Genomic DNA, 21,779 nt, shown 5'->3' with positions numbered 1-21,779 from the left:
TCATAACACGCTAATAGTAACAGATAACCTAGCACATTTACAGTATTTGTTGGAAAACATAAACACTCATACCAACAAGTATGATCTAAAACTGAACATCAAAAAAAATAAATTTATGATTACAACAAAGAAGCTATACACCAACGTGAATTTAACCATAAATAATAAGCAAGTTGAGAGAGTTACGTCCTACAAATATTTAGGGACATAAAAGAGAAATTAAGAGGCGAATAGAAATAGCGAGACAATCATTTATCAAAATGAAAAAGTTCCTATGCTGCCGAGATACAAATCTGAAATTGAGAACGAAAATGTTAAGGTGATATAAGTTTTCTCTATTCTGTTGTACGGCATGGAAGCTACACTAAAAAAGATAAACATAAAACAGATTGAGGTATTTGAGATGTGGTGCTACAGGACAATGTGGAAAATACCATGGACAGAGAGAATAACAAATCAATGCGGAGTCATAAAAACCATACAAACGAGAAATCTGGAATATCTAGGCTACTTAATGAGAGGGGAAAAGTACTCCCTGCCAAGGCTCATAATTCAAGGAAAAATCTCGGGAAAGGGAAATGTGGGACGTAGGAGGATTTTCTGGTTGCGAAATTTAAGGAAGTGGTATGGGTGCAGTTCAATACAATTATTCAAAGTTGCAGCCAACAAAGTTAAGATTGCTGTGATGGTAGCCAACCTCCGATAGGAGGCGGTACTGCAAGAAGAAGCTACAGTATATACGCCCATCGGATCTCTGTCGCCAATATACCTAACTCAAAGAGTTCCTAAAAGTACTTAACAAACATTGTTGTAGAAATTAGTAGGCTAAAGTTTGAATCAATAAAACTCCAAAAATGTGCACAATTTATTAATAATTTAGATCCTTAGTTAGTAAGTATTGATAATAATTGATAATTACTTTGAATAATGAGTATAGATAAATAGATGATTCCAATCATAATAGAACAAATAATTGTTACTATTGAAATCAAAATAAAAGAGTTTCTTGGTATAAAAACAGGCTCCATCTCTTCATATCATTAGCTCATCCCTTTTTACATACACAGGTGAGCGTGCCGATATGTTCCACCAATCTTTTTACAAACTCTTGCAGCACACTTTCCATCCTTTTAGAAGCCTCGAGCACTTCTAAATGATTGGGGACTTTGTCAGAATCCCATTCCAGGATAGCTTCGTTGGTGATGAGGCTGAAGGCAAAGACTGTTAGATCACAGTGTTTGGCCACTATCACTTCGTGTATTGTGGACATTCCCACTGCGTCAATTCCACATGTTTGCATCAGTCGAAGTTCCGCTACCTACGAGAAAAAATGATTAAAATACAATACGTACATCAACAGTATCACATAATGTGTTATAGAACGTATTACCAAGCCCAAATGGAACTGGACAGTACACGTCGCCTGGCTGCAGGATCCAAGATGGACACGAAAGCTAATGAAATGAAGACCAAAAGAAGATAAACACAGCAGAGGAAGGCCGCTTACACGATAGACACATGATATCAGGCAGATTAGTAAAAACTGACAACGATTAGCACAAAAACCTTGAAGTGTGGAAACAATTGGGGGAGACCTAAATTGGCTGGAAGATAATGATCATATCAATGCAAACTTTTTTAGGTAAAGATATTCCTCCAGGTAAAATACTGAGTACAGGTAAAACAATTAAAATTGTACTTTTATAGTAAAATGTAAAATGAAAATTTAAAATGTTTTATCATCTTTTGGCCCTATTTTAGAAGTGGCTGCTATATAAAATATTTTTCTACTAATATTGAGTAAACTAATTTTAAAAATTTACGGTGCAGTTAATAAGAAGGAGTTTGTTTTCAAGATACAGTAAAATATTAGTTTTAAGAAAACAGCACCGCTCAAAACTTAAACACCAAACAATCGACCCGCAGCAAGAATACGAAGAGTCTGCAATATCTGAGTATGATTGGTGATGACAACGGAGAAGGAAGGGTGGGAGTAGGCTCTGAGGATGACAGGTGTGTCCAAACCTTTACTCGTAATATGACTTAATCAGCGGAAAAATAAACCCTATTATAATTTAAAAGGCCTTAAAGGTAATAAAATTTTTGTTGATTTATATATTGAAAGGTATAATCTTTCTCTATTTGATCATAGGTCCTCTTGTATTCAGCTTTTCTGCTTCTGGAGATAATGAGTGGATATAATATAGTATTAAACTTACTCTCAACATATTTCACTAAACCTCTAATAGTCCATTCTTTCACGGTTTTTGCTCTAAATTTTAAAGAACCGCTTGGATTGACATGAAATTTGGCATACGTATAGCTTAAATGTCAAAGAAAAAAGTGATATTGTGCCGATGCGATGTGTGCTTTTGCCCTGGGGGTGAGTATCACCCCCTATTGGGGGTGAAAAAATATATGTCCAAAATAAGTCCGGAAATGGGTAAACCAACTAATTATAAGTAACTTTTGTTCTATGGAGCTTTTTCGCCAAGTAAACATTTTTCGAGTTATTTGCGAGTGAATATGTTCATTTTTCAACAAAATAACCACTTTTTAGACGGTTTTTCGCAAATAACTCAAAAAGTAAGTATTTTGTCGAAAAAAATGTTCTCAGCAAAAATATAGCCTATAAAAGGTAAAAAAATGGTGTACGCATTAGGTCTCTGGATCTCGGAAAACCAGAGTTATAGCCAATGAAAAATAGATTCATATTCACCAAATTTCAAATAAAATATTTCGACGTGAAATATCAAAAAAATTAAGCACCTTTTGGGGAAAACCCATGTTAACTTTTTTAAAGGGTTTAAAAAAGCTTTATTTCTGTTTTTACAAAAAGTTTCTAGCAATAAATTTAAGCAAGTTACGCTCAAAATAAAGTTGGTCCCTAATGTTATTGCAAAAAAAAAATCGGGAAGACCACCCCCTAATTAGCAACTTAAATGAAATTAATCGTTACCGCTCCACAAATTATTTTACTTATGTTGTGTTTATATGATCTGTAAGTTTCATCGATTCAAAGTGCTTATTTTTGAAAAAATTTGGTTTCAAAGTAAAATTTTTAAAAATTTAAATTTTGAAAAATATGCTTTTTTTCAAAATAACTAAAAATTGTTAGATACCAAAAATCTAGAAAAACAAAAAAGTCAGATTTGCTTTTCTGAATATCATGTATTTTTTTGTTTTTCTGTTAGACAAAAATTGATTAAGATTTTCACCCCCAAGAGGGGGTGAAAACCACCCCCAGGGCAAAAGCACATTTCGGCACAATATAACTTTTTTTGTTTGACTTGTTAGCCATGTGTATGCCAAATTTCATGTCAATCCTAGCGGTTCTTTAAAATTTAGATGTTTTGCAATATTTTACCGTTAAAGAACGGACTATAATTTCTAGCCGGTGATTTGAATTAAACGCTTTCAAGTCCTTAGCTTCTAAATAAAGCTTTTCGTTTTTAACATAGTCTTAAAGAGTTCGAATAGTGTTTGCAGTTTGAATAGATCCACCGTAATCCTGAAAAGCTAACCTAGCTATTTGCCGTTTGACCACTATTGCTGTCATGTCATAGTTTAGTAGTATATTTAAAGGCAGATTTGGAGCATTGGCTCCCTTATCAGCTGGCTGAGATGCTGAGAATTCTATGGATACAAAAAAGTTACTAAAAATCGGTAGGTACTTAGGCGCATGAGCAAACAAAAAGAAATATTGAAAGAAAAATACAATACTTGGATCATGTGTTGGCGGTGGTTAAAAGACTTTAGAAGATGGTTTGACCGCTCATTCGCAGAAATTTTTCATGCAGCAATTTCTGAAAGGAAATGGCGCAATAAAAAAAGGAGATTAAATGATTGGATTTTTTAAAAGCACCATATTTATAAGGGTTTTAACTACACCAACCCACTGATTAGAAAGTACCCAACTTTGTAATCAATGGGCACTTTATAATCAATAACCAACCCTGTGTAACTAGAATATTATGACCCTGTGAAAAAAGTACAAAGAAATTTATACTAACTGTCTCGTAATTTGGTCCACCAACACAGGCGTATACTCCTTGATGTACAATTTCTTCAATTCCAAGATCTTTTGCTATTTTCATTGCTTCATCACGGAGATCTTTATCATAAGATTTGTTTACTGGCGGAAATCTAGTCCCAAATCTTTCTTCATTTGGTCCTCGCAATGGATTATTGCCTCCAAGACCCAAGAAGTTGACGTGGTCTTTTAGCAACATTATATGGCCAATCCTATAATTTGGATTTATACCTAAAAATATTTAAATTTTTTTATGTTATTATTGAGAGCATGAAACATATACCTCTTTTACATGCATGACTCAAAAGAGGTACATTACATTGACGCATTGGATCAGAGCGCAAAATAGAATAAAGGAACATAAGAAGGAAACAAACTCAATGAAAACAAACTCAAAGAAATAGAAGAAAATTAAAAAAAAAAAGAAAATAAGATCCTTTTACCCGGAAATAAGAAAAATAGAAAGAAGGAATCAGAAAAATAACCATTAAATGAAAAATGATGAAGGGATATTAATAGTGATATATTATGTAAAAGCTTATTTTACACAACTATTAAACAAAAACGAAGAAGAAACCATCCGTGAAATTGAAGACAATTACATAGTACTAGAAATACCCACAAAGAAAGAAACATATAAAGAAAAAGAAACCAATATGATATTGGAGATAAAAGAAAGTTTGGAGATAAAAGAAAAAAGAGTTTCAGTATTTACTTACCAGGGTGTGAAAATACATAGATGAAAAACAACATGAGGAAGGATAGATAAAGGCAATAATAGTAAAAGGAAACAAAAAGTGTGAAGCATTGCGCATATTACAGAAATCCAAATATGTCTCAAGAAAAACAAAAATTAGAATCTTCAAAACAATTAACATGCCTACAACAACATGCAACCGAAGCATCATCATCAATGGGGTTACAATTCTTAGTGAGGCTTTGCCGTGTTTACTATTGCTTTCCATGTTTGTCGGTCCTGTGATACTAATTCCCGTCGTTTCTTTCCCATTTTCTCCAGATCCTCTTTGAATGCATCTTTCCACCTTTTTCAAGGCTGTCCTACAGACATTTCTCCATTTGGCCTTTCCCAGTCCCATCTGAGTCTATTGGCCTATATATCTGACTAGATTTTCCTTTCCCACACCAGCAATGTATTTACTTCTCTTTTTGTTAGCGTCCATGTTTCGCTTCCATATGCGACTGCTGGTCGTATTATGGTCTTATATATCTGGATTTTCGCACCTCGTGAAAGAAGTTTTGACTTCATTAGATGTTGCACTGCAAAGAAAGACCTGTTTCCTGTCATTAATCGCGTTTCAACTCATACTGGTAGGTTTATGATATACCCATACTGACACAACTATACACAATTCATCATCCAATCCTACACAACACCATTTATCAGCCTACCATAGCATGATACATAGACTGACAGAAATTCCCATGACAAAAAACAACTTCGAGATAGAACTAAACATCATTAAACAAATAGCAGTAAACAACGGCTATAACGAACAAACAGTTAACAAAATTTTAAATCAAAACTCCATAAGAAAGCCCTGAAATTAGTGTATCCACCACCACAGAAAGAACCCAGTACCTTCTGCTCTCTCACATATAGTGGCAAGATAACAACAAAAATAGCCAGATACATAAAAAAGAAAGGAATAATACCAGCTTTCAGAACTAACAACAACTTAAGCAAATATATTAAGAACAATAAAAGCCGAAAGAGAAAGCAACTACAGAGTGGTGTGTACAAACTAACTTGTGGTGACTGTCCGAAAACGTACATCGGTCAAACTGGCAGAACTTTTGACAAACGGATAACAGAACACAAAAGGGCTTTCAACAATAGAAAAACAGACACTTCTACATACGCACTTCACCTTCTAGATCATAATCATTCTTTCAATGACGAGTTTCAAATTCTGCACATCCAAAATAAAGGCCTTAAACTATCTTTTTTAGAATCTATGGAAATTAATAAACTGAAAAATACAGATATAATTCTGAATGACCAACTCGAGAAAAACAGCTCCCCACTCCTCAACCTCTTCAGTTAGAGACTTAAAAAGGCAAACACATTGTAAATTATATCACTTGAGAAAGGCACTCTGCCGAAACAGCTGTAGTCACATAGTTGTAAATAATAAATTTTGTGGAAGTGTAGAAAACAAAAGTTTTCAGTGTTTTATTGTGAGATAAAATGAACTTCCATCAAGTAACGGTCGAATCCATCAATTAAATATTTTCCCATTGAAAAAATGGGAAAGGAAATCATGACGAAATGGTACTATCACGAAAGCCAATATACATACAAAAAAGAATACCAAGAAAAGGTTGACCAAGAAATAGATGGAAGGACAGCATAATATGAAGACTTACAAAAAAGTAATATTGATAATTGGAAAGAAAAAGCATTGTATAGTTAATAAATCAAGTTACAATTCAAGTTACAAAGGAAATCATGACGAAATGGTACTATCACGAAAGCCAATATACATACAAAAAAGAATACCAAGAAAAGGTTGACCAAGAAATAGATGGAAGGACAGCATAATATGAAGACTTACAAAAAAGTAATATTGATAATTGGAAAGAAAAAGCATTGTACAGTTGATAAATCAAGTTACAATTACCTCCCGCAGCATTTGTTACGATCAAATGTGAGCATCCCAGCAATTTCATTATTCTAATGGGCATGGCACACTTCCATAAGGGGTAGCCTTCGTAAGCATGGAATCGTCCCTTTAAACACACCACAGGAACATTTGCCAATTTTCCAACCACCAAACAGCCACCATGTCCTTGTACTGTACTGACTGGGAATTTGGGAATTTCCTCGTAAGCAATTGTAATAGGATTGCTTAGAGTATCTGCCAGAGGACCTAAAAATAAAAGTTGCAAAAGTTACAATTTCAAAATAAAAATGCTAAACCAGTACCCAAAAAACTGGAAGAATATTCTACAAAACAATTCAATAAAATTTACCGATAGCTTTTTTATGAGATAACAGACAAATTACTTCAGACATTTTGATTTTACAGATGAATTAGAAATGCCCCAGTTCGAAGCAATGGAAACTGAGATTATTACCCATACATCTATCCACAAAAAACCAGACTAAGGATGAAGAAGACTTGTGTCAGGTTCGAGAAATGAGCATAGAAGATGGGGGTCCTAATCAATAAAAATAAATCTAAATATAGGTATATGAGCCATAATAACCAAAACAGAGATAGAATCACAGAACATCACCATTGATGACTTTCATTTTGAACGTGTCAGAGTATTTAAGTATCTTTGAGCAACAATAACTAAAAACAATAACGGATCATAAGAAGTAAACAATGGGATTCAAGCTGGCAACAGATGTATTTATGCCCTAACCGTATAAAATTGAAACAACTAACAAGACATATATTAGTACGAGATCCGAATAAGAGGTCAAAATGTACACATCTGCTTGCCGGATGAAACATTTTTTTATTAAATTTCATACATAGACAAATATTTCTAGCAAACACATTTTTTTTTGTAAGTGTGGTACAATTATTTTATTTTTAAATTAAATAGGCATATTCAGTACAATTCATAGATTACTAAAGAAAAATTTCAAGTAAAAATACTGAAAAATATGACAACGGTGGCAAATTTTTAAGATACCTCAAAATATAATGAATTTTGCGGTGGACATCAGAACTCATCATTGAATCATGGTAAACAAAAAATTCAAAAAGATATTGATAGAGTTTCTCGAGGTAACGCTGTCAAGTTTTTTTAGTTTTATCTAATTTTGACTTTTTAATATCACTCAGAAATCTACACAAAAAATTTTCTTTTGATAAAAAGGGTGAAAATCAATATATTTATTATTGTTAAACATAAAATAAGCATAAAATAAAAATATACTGACAGCATTACCTTATAGTGTAGGAAACAGAGGTTGAACTTTGCAAAATGGACACAAGTCCGATTTTATTTTTTTTCGGTCATTATATCAAGGGGTGCCTATTATAAGACTAACTTTTTCTGAAAAATTTTTGCTCCGGAACCCCCTTTTCACCCCTTTAAACGGGGTAATTTGTGGTTTTTGCGGAACATAGCCCTTCCTGTACCTTTTACAAAAAAAATTTTTTATAGAAATATGAAGAGGACTATATTTTCTACGATTTATTTCCTGACGGCATATGTCTATCATCCACCGTTTAGCGGGGGTGGCGCCCCAAAGTTGACAAGTTTTAAAAAAAGATGTTTTAAAAAATATATATTTTTCCCTAACTGTAACGGAAATTAAGAAGAAATCCTGCGACAATTATTCACAAATAATTGATTGATTTTTTGGTATAGGCTTCATTTAAGAGTAATAACCCTATTTTTAATTACAGGGTGTTACATTTTAAAAAAACCCCTTTTTATACCATCTGAACCGTTTATGCTAGAGTAAAAAAACTTTCAGCGATTACCCATGTACTGGTGCTTTTTACAAATTTGTATATTGCACCCTCATTTTTTCCCTGGAACCACCCAAAAAAAAAAGAGGAATTAATAAATAAAGTGATTTTCTTGGAATCCTTCACACACAATGCCATTTATTAATATGCTTCATATATCATTTTATGCACGTTATTATTACCCATGCAAGGACACCAAAAGCGATTTCCTAGTGCAACCCCTGTAGCCAAAAAAAATAAATAAATGGGGGGGTTGAAATTTTTTTTTGTTTTTTGCTTTTTGATCCATACGGGCATATGCTTCATCCATAATGCTTTTCAAAAATATATATGGTTATTGCAACATCCCTGCGGAAACCACCCCTGTCCTTGAAAATATACGGCACAAACTACCCCTAGCCCTTGGCGAGCATGTTTTTATGATTTTCTCATTACCTATGCATTCTTTTTAAACAAATATTATACAAGATTAAAGACCACTATTTAGTCAAAAAATTAGGTCCTATTAATTTTTTTCGTATAAGTAACCGTTACGGCACAGTGGCGCCGTAAACCTCATATCTGCTTTGACGGGCTCCAGTTTTTGTTTTTTGTTTCGTCATCTGTTCGTTTTATTGATAAAGTACTTATGTAAAATAAAACAACACAGTGTCACCTACAAATTATGACCTATGCACATTTTACATTCTTTACGCCCCAAAGTCACAGTGGTGGCCCAAAATAAATTTTTGCATATTTTCGCCACCTACACGTATTTTATTGCATTATTGCTAGTTTAATAGCACAATATTCACCCTTAAGTGGTCACTAAGCAGTGGCGGATCCAGGGAGGGGTGATGGAGGCGATCACCCCCCCTCTTAAACCAAGTGATATTATATTTAAAGATTATAAAATATTCATTTATTTTTATAAAAATTTAGCCAATTGGAACCCCCCTCTTAACGATTTTGAATCCGCCACTGTCGCTAAAGCATAAAAAGTACGCCATTCTAATAAAAATAATAATATAATATAAGTATTTCTATAAAAATAAATGAATATTTTTATAATCTTTAAATAGAATATCACTTGGTTTGAGAGGGGGGGGGTGATCGCCGCGATCACCCCTCCCTGGATCCACCACTGCTTAGTGACCACTTAAGGGTGAATATTGTGCTATTAAATTGGCAATAATGCAATAAAATTCGTGTAGGTGGCGAAAATATGCAAAAATTTATTTTGGGCCACCACTGTGGCTTTGGGGCGCAAAGAATGTAAAATGTGCATTGGTCATAATTTGTAGGTTACACTGTGTTGTTTTATTTTACATAAGTACTTTATCAATAAAACGAACAGATGACGAAATAAAAAACAAAAACTGGAGCCCGTCAAAGCATATATGAGGTTTGCGGCGCCACTGTGCCGTAACAGTTACTTATACGAAAAAAATGAATAGGACCTAATTTTTAGAGTAAATAGGGGTCTTTAACCTTGTATAAGTTTTGTTTAAAAATAATGCATAGGTAATGAGAAAATCGTGAAAACATGCTCGCCAAGGGCTAGGGGTAGTTCCTGCAGTATATTTTCAAGGATAGGGGCGGTTTCCGCAGGGATGTTGCAATAACGATATATATTTTTGAAAAGCACTATTGATTAAGCATATGCCCATATGGATCAAAAAGCAAAAAACAAAAAAAAATTTCAACCCCCCATTTTATTTATTTGTTTTTGGCTACAGGGGTTGCACTAGCAAATCGCTTTTGGTGTCCATGCATGGGTAATAATAACGTGCACAAAATTATATATGAAGCATATTAATAAAGGGCATTGTGTGTGAAGGATTCCAAGAAAATCACTTTATTTATTATTTCTTCTTTTTTTTGGGGTGGTCCCGGGAAAAAAATGGGAGTGCATTATACAAATTTGTAAATAACACCAGCACATGGGTAATCGCTGAAAGTTTTTTTACTCTAGCATAAACGGTTCAGATGGTATAAAAAGGGGTTTTTTAAAATGTAACACCCTGTAATTAAAAAAAGGGCTATTACTCTTAAGTGAAACCTATACCAAAAAATCAATCAATTATTTGTGAATAATTGCCGCATGATTTCTTCTTAATTTCCGTTACAGTTAGGGAAAAATATATATTTTTTAAAAACATCTTTTTTAAAAACTTGTCAATTTTGGGGCGCCATCCCCGCTAAACGGTGGATGATAGACAGATGCTGTCGGGAAATAAATCGTAGAAAATATAGTCCTCTTCACATTTCTATAAAAGAAATTTTTTGTAAAAGGTACAGGAAGGGCTACGTTCCGCAAAAACCACAAATTACCCCCTTTAAAGGGGTGAAAATGGGGGTTCCGGGGCGAAATTTTTTCAGAAAAAGTTAGTCTTATAATAAACACCCTTTGATATACCAGAAAAAAAATAAAACCGGACTTGTGTCCATTTTGCAAGGTTCAACCTTTGTTTCCTACACTATTAAAGAATGTCTAAAGAAAATATACAGCGTGTCTACTTGAGTTGGAAACATATGGGAAACTTTTTTATTATTAATTTTACGAAAAAAAGTTATTCTTCATAAAAAGTTCTGCATGCCCCAAAACCTAAGATTCAATTATCAGATATCAAATTTTCTCAATATTATACGAGGTATGTCAGAAAATATGAATTTCGGCTAAGGGTAAAGTACCTTTATTTCTCTCAATATCGAAAATTCTTATTATGAAAAGTTGTTTGGAAATAAAAACCAAGCTCAAATATGTAATTACATGCTTCTAATTGGAAAAAAATATTTTCCAAATTTTTCTAAGTTTATTGATACTAACTTCGTTTTTATTCATTACACATACGATAACTCTTTTATTATTACTTTTACGAAAAAAAGGTATTCTTTATAAAAATCTCTGTATGTCCTAAGACCGAAGATTCAACCAACAGATATGACATTTTATTAATTTTATACGAGTTATGTCAAAAAATATGAATTTCACTCAAGAGTAAAGTACCTTTATTTTTCACAATATTGAAAACGGTTATTAAAAAAGTTGTTTAGAATTAAAAACTATGTGTCAATATGCAATTACATCCTTCTAATTGAAATACTGTGAAATATAAAGGTGCTATAATATTGAGCGAATTTCATATTTTTTGACACACCTCGTATAAAATTAATAAAAGTTGATATATCATGGTTGTGTCTTAGATTTTAGACCATTCAAAGTTTTTTATGAAGAATAACTTTTTTTCGTAAAATGAATAATAAACGAGTTATGATATTTGTAATAATTAAAAACGATGTTGGGTATCCATAAATTTGAGAAAAATATTTTTTTTTCAATAAGAAGCATGTAATTGCATATTTCATCTTAGTTTTTAATTCCAAACAACTTTTTATCATAAGAATTTTCAATATTGAGAGAAATAAAGGTACTTTACCCTTAGCCGAAATTCATATTTTTTGACATACCTCGTATAATATTGAGAAAATTTGATATCTGATAATTGAATCTTAGGTTTTGGGGCATGCAGAACTTTTTATAAAGAATAACTTTTTTTCGTAAAATTAATAATAAAAAAGTTTCCCATATGTTTCCAACTCAAGTAGACACGCTGTATACATAATTTCAGGTGAGTTGGTAAAGTAGTTTTTGAGTTACAATGTCTACAGCCTGGAAAAAACAGTTTTTAGAAAAACGCGTTTAGAGTATTGTCAACTTTTATTTTTAATTTCTTTTTTGTCTGTCAAATAGTAAAGTGATGCACACCGAAATATGTTTTTCAATCTCGGAGTAATTTACAAAAGAAAATAAGGACAGCTGTTTACCGTTTCTCACTACGCTCAAGCATGTTGGCACGAACTTGCTATAAAACGAGTCGAAGGTAGGGATGTAGGGAGATAGTGTTAAATAGCCCTAGCTCCGACTAGATTTGCAGCAGGTTCGCGCCTGCACCCTTGAACGTAGTGAACAACGGTCAACATCTGTTCTTATTTTCTTTTGTAAATTACCCCTGTGATTTAAAAACATATATCGGTATGCATCACTTTACCATTTGACAGACAAAAAAGAAATTGAAAATAAAAGTTGACAATACTTTTGTATTGTCCTTAAAAAACAGATATGTTGTTAAAAAACAGGTATTATTATTTTGTATTATAAAAAACGCGTTTTCCTCAAAACTCCTTTTTTCAAAGGCTGTAGACATTGTAACTCAAAAACTACTTGACCGACCCACCTGGAATTTTGTATATATTTTCTTTAGACATTTCTTGAGGTAAAGCTGTCGAGATATTTTTTGTTGTATGTTTATTTTTTGTTTAACAATAGTAAATATGTTAATTTTCACCCTTTTTTACAAAAACAAAAACCGTTGTTTTGACTTCTGAGTGGTATCAAAAAGTCAAAATTAAATAAAACTAAAAAAACTTAACAGCGTTACCTCAAGAAACTCGTAAGCTAATAAAATCTTTTTGAAGTTTTTGTTTACCACGATTCAATGATGAGTTCCGATGTCCACCGCAAAATTGATTATATTTTGAGTTGTCTTTTAAAAATTTGCCACCGTTGGTTTGATTTTCAGTATTTTGCCTTGATTTTTTTCTTGAGTAATCTATGAATTGTACTGAATATGTCTATTAATTTAAAAATAAAATAATTATGCCATACTTAAAAAAAATGTGTTTGGAATATTGATTTCAACCCCTTCGACCCACCCCTTTAAGGATAGCTCTGACACCATTTTGATAGGCAACCGATGCTAGAAATATTTGCCTATGTAGGAAATTTAATAAAAAAAATGTTTCACCTCTCAAGCAGATGGGTACATTTTGACCTCCTATTCGGATCTTTTTTGTTTTTATGGCATAGACTTGGGTGTCAATTAGCCAGTCACCACTTTTTGTTTTCTATTCATACATAAGGAAGGCAATGAGGTCCTTAGAGTTCCATAGCAAACTCTTCTACAGCTCTCTACTCAGTTCAAAAGCTGGCCGCTATGGACTGTCCAAGTTGCTCACCACATTTTCCATTATGTATCTTCTTCTTCTTCTTTTTTCATATGTACATAATATACCAAATTATCAGGATTAATAAGTTTAGAGGTTAATTTTAGTTTCACAGATAAATTTCATTAAACAATCATATATGTTCTTGCTGTTCAGAGACAATAGATAGGATACATTGAAAGGTGGAAAAACATTACATTTTATTAAATCTTGGATTAAATTATATGTGCATGGAATATATTTTGCGCACTCAAAGAAAGTATGATTTAAGTCACCAACCTTCTGACATTCTGTACAAAGATTTGAATCAAAAACTTTAATTCTTGCTAGATGTAGAGGGAAAGATGCATGTCCAAACTTCATTCTAATTAATGTTGTTATATATCTTCGAGGAACTACATAATTTTTAAACCAATATATATTTGGAACAGAAGGTTGAATAAGTGAATACTGAGATTTGGATTGTTTACAAAGATCTCGCCATGATTGACTCCACTGATTTTTAACTCGATGCTTAATAGTGTTAACTAAGTCAGATATGCAAAACTTACGATTATGTGAAGTACCATATTCAATAGCTTTTTTAGCCAAACTATCAACATATTCATTATGCGTTAGTCCTATATGAGCCTTAACCCATAAAAAGTTCACTCTTCTTTTATTTTTATGAATTTCAAAAAGGATTTCCTTAATTAGTAGGATATAAATATTTGAATTGTTATTGGGAAAATCTATAGTTTGAATAGCAAGAAGAACAGAGAGTGAATCGGAAATAATTGTTGCAGATATATCTTCTGATTCTTTAAAATATTGCAGGGCCTCATAAATTGCTATGGCTTCAGCATTGAAGATAGAAAAATCATGGCCTATCTTAAATATTTTTTCTGTTTTAGTACCAGGTATGAAAAAGGCACATCCAGTGCCAACTAACGTCTTAGATGCATCTGTATATATATATTTATAGAATCTGGCCAATTATCTAAGAATCAATTATTCGGATCTTAGACTAACACAAAGATAAAACAACATTGATACAACTATATAACACAATCATACGACCCGTAGTGATATATAGTACCAAAACGTGGACCATAGCAAAGGAAAACGAAGACAAACTACGTGTTTGGGAAAGAAAAATCCTAAGGAAGATCTTTGGGCCTGTGCTGGATGAAGCAGCAGGACAACAAAGGATAAGAACTAACAAAGAGCTCAAAGGATTGTATGCAGACACTAACATAATAAAAGAAATAAAACCCAGAAGACTCCAATGGGCAGGACACCTCAGAAGACATTCTCTCGAATAATAGTAAGACTGGTAAGGGAAGAAGTCCCAACTGGAAGTAGACCACGTAAACGTCCTCGACTCCGATGGAGAAATGATATAGCAGGAGACCTTAAGCAGTTAGTTAGTGATATAGCAGGAGTTGTCTTAGTTGAACTTAAATAGAGATGGCTCAAGATAGGGAGGAATGAAGGCATGTTAGTTAGTCTCATAATTTATTTTTTCGCTGTCGATCCTCTTTTAAAAACCTTGTGAAACATGTCATGAAAAATAGTTTTAAATTAATTTTAAATACCATGGAACCATTCATTTTATATATAGCATGATAGAATTGATTCAAAAAATGACATAACCCAGACATCCAAAGTGAAAGTTATCATCCAAGACCAAATTGTTCTATATAGTCCATATAATGTTCAGAAAAAAGTCACACCTTTTTGAGCGTCGGGTTTGGGGGGGGGGGAGAAGGGGGAGAAGTCGGTAAATTCGTGGTTTTTTTACGTTTTTCGTCAATATTTCTAAACCTATGAGGTTTAGCATGAACAACCTTCTACACAAAAATATTCTACATTAAATTTGAAATAAAAAAGGTCCAATACATAATCCTTCTAAAATGAACGGATCCAAAGTTAAGGAGGTAGTATAGTATAATTGGTCCAAAAAAGGCCTAACCCAGACATCCAAAGTAAAAGTTTTCCTCCAACACCAAATTGTTCTATATGGTCCACATATTGTTCAGTAAAAAGTTACACCATTTTGAGCGTCCGGTTTGGGGGTGGAGATGGGGAAGAAGTCGGTAAATTAGTAGTTTCTATTATTAAAAGTTTTTCGTCAATGTTTCTAAAAATATCTTTAAGCGTAAACAATGTTCTATACAAAAACGTTCTACATAAAATTTAAAACAAAAATGGTCCTATCCATAATTGTTATAAAACAACGGTTTCAGAGTTACGGAGGGTGAAATGTGGAGGTTTTCGACACTTTTTATATTTTTTGGGCAATTAATGATAATTTTGGGTGGTGACGTCGACGTTTCTTTAAGGGCTTATCACTAACATACGATCGGCCACTGAAATAGCAAATCTTGTTAAAGAAAAAATTTCCTTCAATCAGTAAAAATATTTAGTCCTGTCGCCAGGGGGGGTACAACGGCCTCCTTAATTCAGATGGACTTACCCAAGTTTTTTTCATGTATTTTGACCCGTAGAATACGAATTTTTTGGGTAACAGTTGATCCGGATGTCGATAAGATTGTTATAGACAAAGAACTTGAGGAATTACATAACAGCGATTTCTCGCAAAACAAAATATTTTTTGTATTTTTTGGGTCATTCTAAGCAAAAAATGTTCTGGCAATTTTTTTCTTAGGATGCATAGTTTTCGAGATAAGCGCGGTTAAACTTCCAAAAAATCGAAAAATTGTGATTTTTGAACCAGAATAACTTTTGATTAACAAATAAAATAGCAATTCTGCTTACTGCATTTGAAAGTTCAAGTCAAATTCTATCGGCTTTGATTATTTGCATTGCTAAAAATTAATTTTTTTATTCTTAAACAAAGCTATAAACAGTAATAAACACCTAGTGCGTGAGTGATGTTTTCAATGATTTCTCATTTAAAATCGAACAAGTAGGTAGAGTAGGTACTAGTGCAAGCGAGGCAATATCTACGTAGGATGTATTAAAACGCATGTATTAGGTACGGGAAACACTATGTGTTTATAGCTTTGTTTGACAATAAAAAAATAAATTTTTAGCAATGAAAATAATCAAAACCGATATAATTTAACTTGAACTTTCAAATACGGTAAGCAGAATTGCTATTTTATATTTAAATCAAAAGTTATTCGGGTTCAAAAATTGCAATTTTTCGATTTTTTGAAATTTTAACAGCGGTTATCTCGAAAGCTATGAATCCTACGAAAAAACTTTTAGAAACATTTTTTGCTTAGAATGACCCAAAAAATACAAAAAAATGTTTTGTTTTGCGAGAAATCGCTGTTATGTAATTCCTCAAGTTCTTTGTTTATAACAATCTTATCGACATCCGGATCAACTGTTACCCAAAAAATTTGTGTTCTACGGGTCAAAATACATAAAAAAAACTTGGGTAAGTCCATCTGAATAAAGGAGGCCGTTGTACCCCCCCTGGCGACAGGACTAATTATAAATTGCCCAAAAAATATAAAAAGTATCGAAAACCTCCACTTTTTACCCTCCGTAATGGAATCGTATTTTATAACAATTATGTATAGGTCCTTTTTTGTTTTAAATTTGATGTAGAACATTTTTATATAGAACATGGTTTACGCTAAAGCATAAGTTTAGAAATATTGACGAAAAACATAAAAAACTACCAATTTACCGATTTCTTCCCATCTCCCCCCAAACCGGACGCTCAAAAGTGTGTAACTTTTTACTGAACAATATCTGGAACATATAGAACAATTTGGTGTTGGAGTAAAACTTTTACTTTTAATGTCTGGGTTAGGTTTTTTTGGACCAATTATACTATACTACCTCCGTAACTTTGGAACCGTTTATTTTAGAAGGATTATGCATAGGGCCTTTTTTGTTTCAAATTTTATGTAGAACATTTTTGTATAGAAGGTTGTTCATGCTAAACCGCATAGTTTTAGAAATATTGACGAAAAACTTAAAAAAAACTACGAATTTACGGATTTCTACCCCCCCCCCCCAATCCCGACGCTCAAAATGGTGTGACTTTTTTCTGAACATTATGTGGACCATATTCGCGATGTGCAAGTACTTCGAAGGGATACGCGAAACGATCGTGCGCGAATAGCGGAGAAAAATTGCAACTTTCTTAAATAATTCATATTGTCAATTGAAATTGTCAAATTGACGTACATTTCATACCTATTGTCATTTAAGAAGAAAATTATACATTGCTCCACAATATTGATATGATATGCAAATATTATATAAAGGTAAAGTTAATTAATTGTATTTTGCTTGCAGTACTGCATTTTAATAACTAATTTTATTTACTACATACAATTATTTACGTTTTAATAACATAACATCTTATTTTTTCTTCTTATTATTTTTTTGGACTATGGCCTTGGCAATTATCCAGTAACCAGGACCATATGATTAAAAGTGCGAATAAAAGTTCAGAGCGTAGACACCAGGTGTCGCTTTTCCGAACTTGCACGGTCCCAATAAAACAATTTGGTGTTGGAGGGTAACTTTTACTTTGGATGTCTGGGTTTTGGATCTAGTTACACCATACTGATATCAATGCATCCAACTTCGCCAGCTAGTTCCCAACAACAATTCTTGGGAGTCACATGTAAAAGAAAAAAGAGCTCAACTTACCTAAACCAGATCCGCAGACTATACCAACCTTTGGACATATGGGAGATATTTTGGATTTGATAAAATTAGCAATATCTGTTAGATCTTCATAGCTAAATCTGAAACAAAAAAATACTAGATGACCGAAAAGTACAAGTTAGCAACGATAGAGGCGGTTGCTACATGTATTAGATTATTGAGAACACCGTCCATCAGTCACTTTTTCCCTTTTCGCCCAGAGCTAAATTAAGTTATTTGATTATTTCTAAGGAGTAACTTTGGATTTCAAGTATTCAGATGATCTTTTCTTTCTTTTCTTCTTTTTATTTTTAATAAGTTGTGTCTATGATCTGTTATAGTCTACTGCATATGATCATATAGAGCAAAATAAAAAGTAAAAGGGGTATAGGAAGAAAACAAACTTCCTGGTTACGAAATCTAAAGGAACGGTTTAGTCTGAGCTCTAACCAACTATTTAAAGTTGCTGTAAGTAAAATATGAAGTTGCCATGTTGTTATCTAACCTTCGATAGAAGATGTAACCTTAAAAAAGAATAACCTGTTTTTACTGGGTAAGATTTAGCATTGTTTGCGATTCCGAAGACCAGATATCTTTGTAGTCTCTTTGGTAGTCTTCCTGAGAACCTTTTTGAAGTTATACTTCTTTACCGGCGATAGAGGGTGATTTTTTTATATGTTAAAACCTATCAGCCCGGAGCATGCGCATTATAACTTTGTTCTGATTGGATGTTCAAATGACATGTCAAAAATTATCCGATATTGCAGCTGTGGTTTGGAGGTAAAGGTAAAGGTAAACAAATGTATAATATATTAGTTTTATTGTTGTGAGGACAGAAACAAAAAAGTTTATAATATTGTAGTGACTTTTAAATAGTTTTTAAAAGCAACAGGTACGTAATAATTGTTAATGTATCATGGGTATAAACCTACCTATTTGATCTGCCAAAATACATAGTATGTAATACTTTTATTTATATAATTTGATTACCATCAAAATTTCTATCAATATTCACCTAATATATTGTTTTTTACTCTATGTTTTGTTGTATTTTTTCAATTCTAAATCATTTCAATTCAAAATTAAAATAATTTGATCAATTTTCAAAATATCAAAATATCACAAGTTTAATCCGTTTAGTTAGTCGATCTTCGTAAATAATGACACATAGTGTCCGTAGCTAAGCGGAGAAGGCGAATGAATTCCAATACCAACAGCTCTTATCAGCGCTTGTTCGAGTCCCAATAGAAACTTTCTTTTTTGTTTTTTTTTTAATACATTTTATGATTGTAAGTATATTTATTATATAATTGTATTTTCAGAAAATACGTATTTAGTTAAAAAATTTTTCGACAATTAATGTTCAGACATTATTTGTGGCTTTATTAATGTGTTTGTGTGTGTTTTATTCTTTTATTATTTTAATTTTTGGCACTGTTCTAATAAAAATGTTTGAGAAGTAGTAAGTATAAATTAGTTTAATATTTAAACAAAATATAAATAAAAAGTATATTAATTTCGTTTAAATCATATAATAGAAGTATAACTTCTTACGTGCGTACAAAGTACACACACATTCTTTTTTTATTTGGTTTTCTCTCTCTTTTTGCAGAGTTATTCAGTTTTTTTCCAAAGGAGAGTCTGTTTTTTTCTCTCTTTTTAAACATTTACACAGGTAATGATAGTAATGAATTATAATTGATGAATTGTCTTTGACAAGAGTAACATTATGTATTGGCTAAGCCACATTATGTCTGCTTCCTAGATTATAACAAGGCATTCGATACGGTGAAACATAATCCGTTAATAAAACTACTGAGAGCAAAGAACATCGACACAAGGAATATAAGAATAATAAATAATCTGTATTATGAAGAAGAAGCTATCATAAGAATAAATAATTTAAACACCAATAAAATAAAAATCAAGAGGCGTTATACAGGGCTGTGTCTTGACGCCATCACTGTTTAATGCATACTCAGAAGAAATATTCAAAAAAGCATTAGAAGATGAAGTAGCAGGCACAAAAATAAATGGCCTACCCATATGTGAAATTAGATACACCGATGACACAATACTAATAGCAAAAACTATTACAGATCTACAAAGAATTTTAGATAAGGTTGTTGCAACGAGTGAAGAATTTGGTCTGTCACTAAACATAAAAGAAACGAAATTCATGGTTATATCCAAGAAAAATATTAGAAACATCAATCTACACGTAAATATTAGACGATAGAACGAGTTCAGAATTACAACTATTTAGGGACACACATTAGTGAAACAAACGGTTATACCAAAGAAATCCGAATTAGAATAGAATTAGGCTAGAAGTGCATTCAATAATATGAAACAAATATGATGTAGTAGAGACCTCAGCCTCAAACTTAAAAAAGCGAGTACTAAAATGTTATGTATTTTCTGTTATTTTGTATGGTATGGAGACATGGACTCTCAATAAACAATGCCTCAATAGATTGAAAGCATTTGAGATGTGGACGTATCGAAGAATATTGAGAATCTCCTGGACAGACAGAATAACCAATGAGGAAGTACTAAGGAGAATACAGAACAGCAGGAGAGATACTGGATTCCATCAAAATAAGAAAACTTCAATACTTGGGTCATATAACACGTGGTGACAGATATGAACTCCGAAAATTAATTATGCAGGGAAAGATTCGAGGAAGGCGCAGCATAGGTAGGAGAAAAATGTCATGGCTGAGAAACCTAAGAGGATGGTTTGAATGCAGCTCAACTGAACCCTTTCGGGCTGTAGTGTCAAAAGTGAGAATAGAAATGATGATTGCCAACCTTCTTCGCGAAAATGGCACGTAAAGGAGAGAGTATTAGCTAAATAATTTATTAAAAAATTAAATTTATTACTTTAAATACGAACAAGAAAAGTGTACTTACTGATTTATATTAGGATCAGTTATTTGTTCTACCATGATTTTTTTGATGAATTGGTGATATTACTAGAAATTTAGGGTGATAAATGTTTATGAAGTTTTGTCAGTTTGACGTTGAGAAATATCGATGGCAATGACGTTAGTTTTAAAATGAAAACACGTTATTGTGCTGAAGCTATTTCTTTGTGGCATTTACGTAATTTACTATTCTAATTGGGAAATAAGCCACAATTTAAGGAAACAATAAAAAACCGTTTTCTAGTTTAAGTTAAGTCTACATTAATCGATTTTACTTGACCATTAAGAATTCATTATGATTTAAATATATCATTCAGATTAGACCACATTAACGTAGAATTTATAAAACAAGGAGATGCCATACATAAATATTAAATGCCATACATAAACAATTATTACTATATAGTGGAATTATTAACAACTACTACCACACGAACGCAATACTGGAGTGATCATTATACTACAAAAAAGTAACTACCTACCATATAGCCTATAAGATACAATCAAATATTGCAAATATATCATTATACAAAGAGAGACGAGAAGGTCAAGAAAGTGAGAACTCAAAAGAGATTGGTAAATGGCATGGGAGTAGTGGCTGGAAAACTGATTTCACTAGTAGTTCTGGATCCCGAGTATGAAAAAAAAGTTGATTAATAGCAAGCTGAAAATTTGTTAATAGCTTAAGGGTGTGTAGTCGGACAAACTTTGATGTACGGCAACACTGGAACAGGGGAAGTTTTAATTGTGGAA

At 32.5% G+C, this 21,779-nt stretch overlaps 1 protein-coding gene across 1 annotated transcript; it reads right to left on the bottom strand.

Moving 5' to 3' along the window:
- Positions 1-851: 851 nt before the first annotated feature.
- On the bottom strand, positions 852-21,131 carry LOC114337156 (purine nucleoside phosphorylase-like). Its single transcript, XM_050652988.1, has 5 exons — positions 21,013-21,131; positions 18,100-18,197; positions 6,676-6,924; positions 4,014-4,264; positions 852-1,318 (listed from the first exon to the last, which is right to left on the bottom strand). Exons 1-5 carry the CDS (start codon positions 21,045-21,047, stop codon positions 1,046-1,048), a joined length of 906 nt encoding a protein of 301 aa, XP_050508945.1. The 5' UTR covers positions 21,048-21,131; the 3' UTR covers positions 852-1,045.
- Positions 21,132-21,779: the final 648 nt, after the last annotated feature.

Source organism: Diabrotica virgifera, chromosome 1 (assembly GCF_917563875.1).
Source record: "Diabrotica virgifera virgifera chromosome 1, PGI_DIABVI_V3a".
In the NCBI taxonomy this organism is placed as follows: Eukaryota; Metazoa; Arthropoda; class Insecta; order Coleoptera; family Chrysomelidae; genus Diabrotica; species Diabrotica virgifera.
Note: the sequence above shows the minus strand (reverse complement) of the source record. Positions and strands in the feature narration are given on the sequence as shown.

Coding starts and splice junctions, on each gene's coding strand:
- LOC114337156 (XM_050652988.1), bottom strand. CDS start 21,047: ATGGTAGAACAAATAACTGATCCTAATATAAATCA. Junction 18,198..21,012: donor ACTGATCCTAATATAAATCA/GTAAGTACACTT, acceptor TTTTTGTTTCAG/ATTTAGCTATGAAGATCTAA. Junction 1,319..4,013: donor GTGGACCAAATTACGAGACA/GTTAGTATAAAT, acceptor TTTTTCTCGTAG/GTAGCGGAACTTCGACTGAT.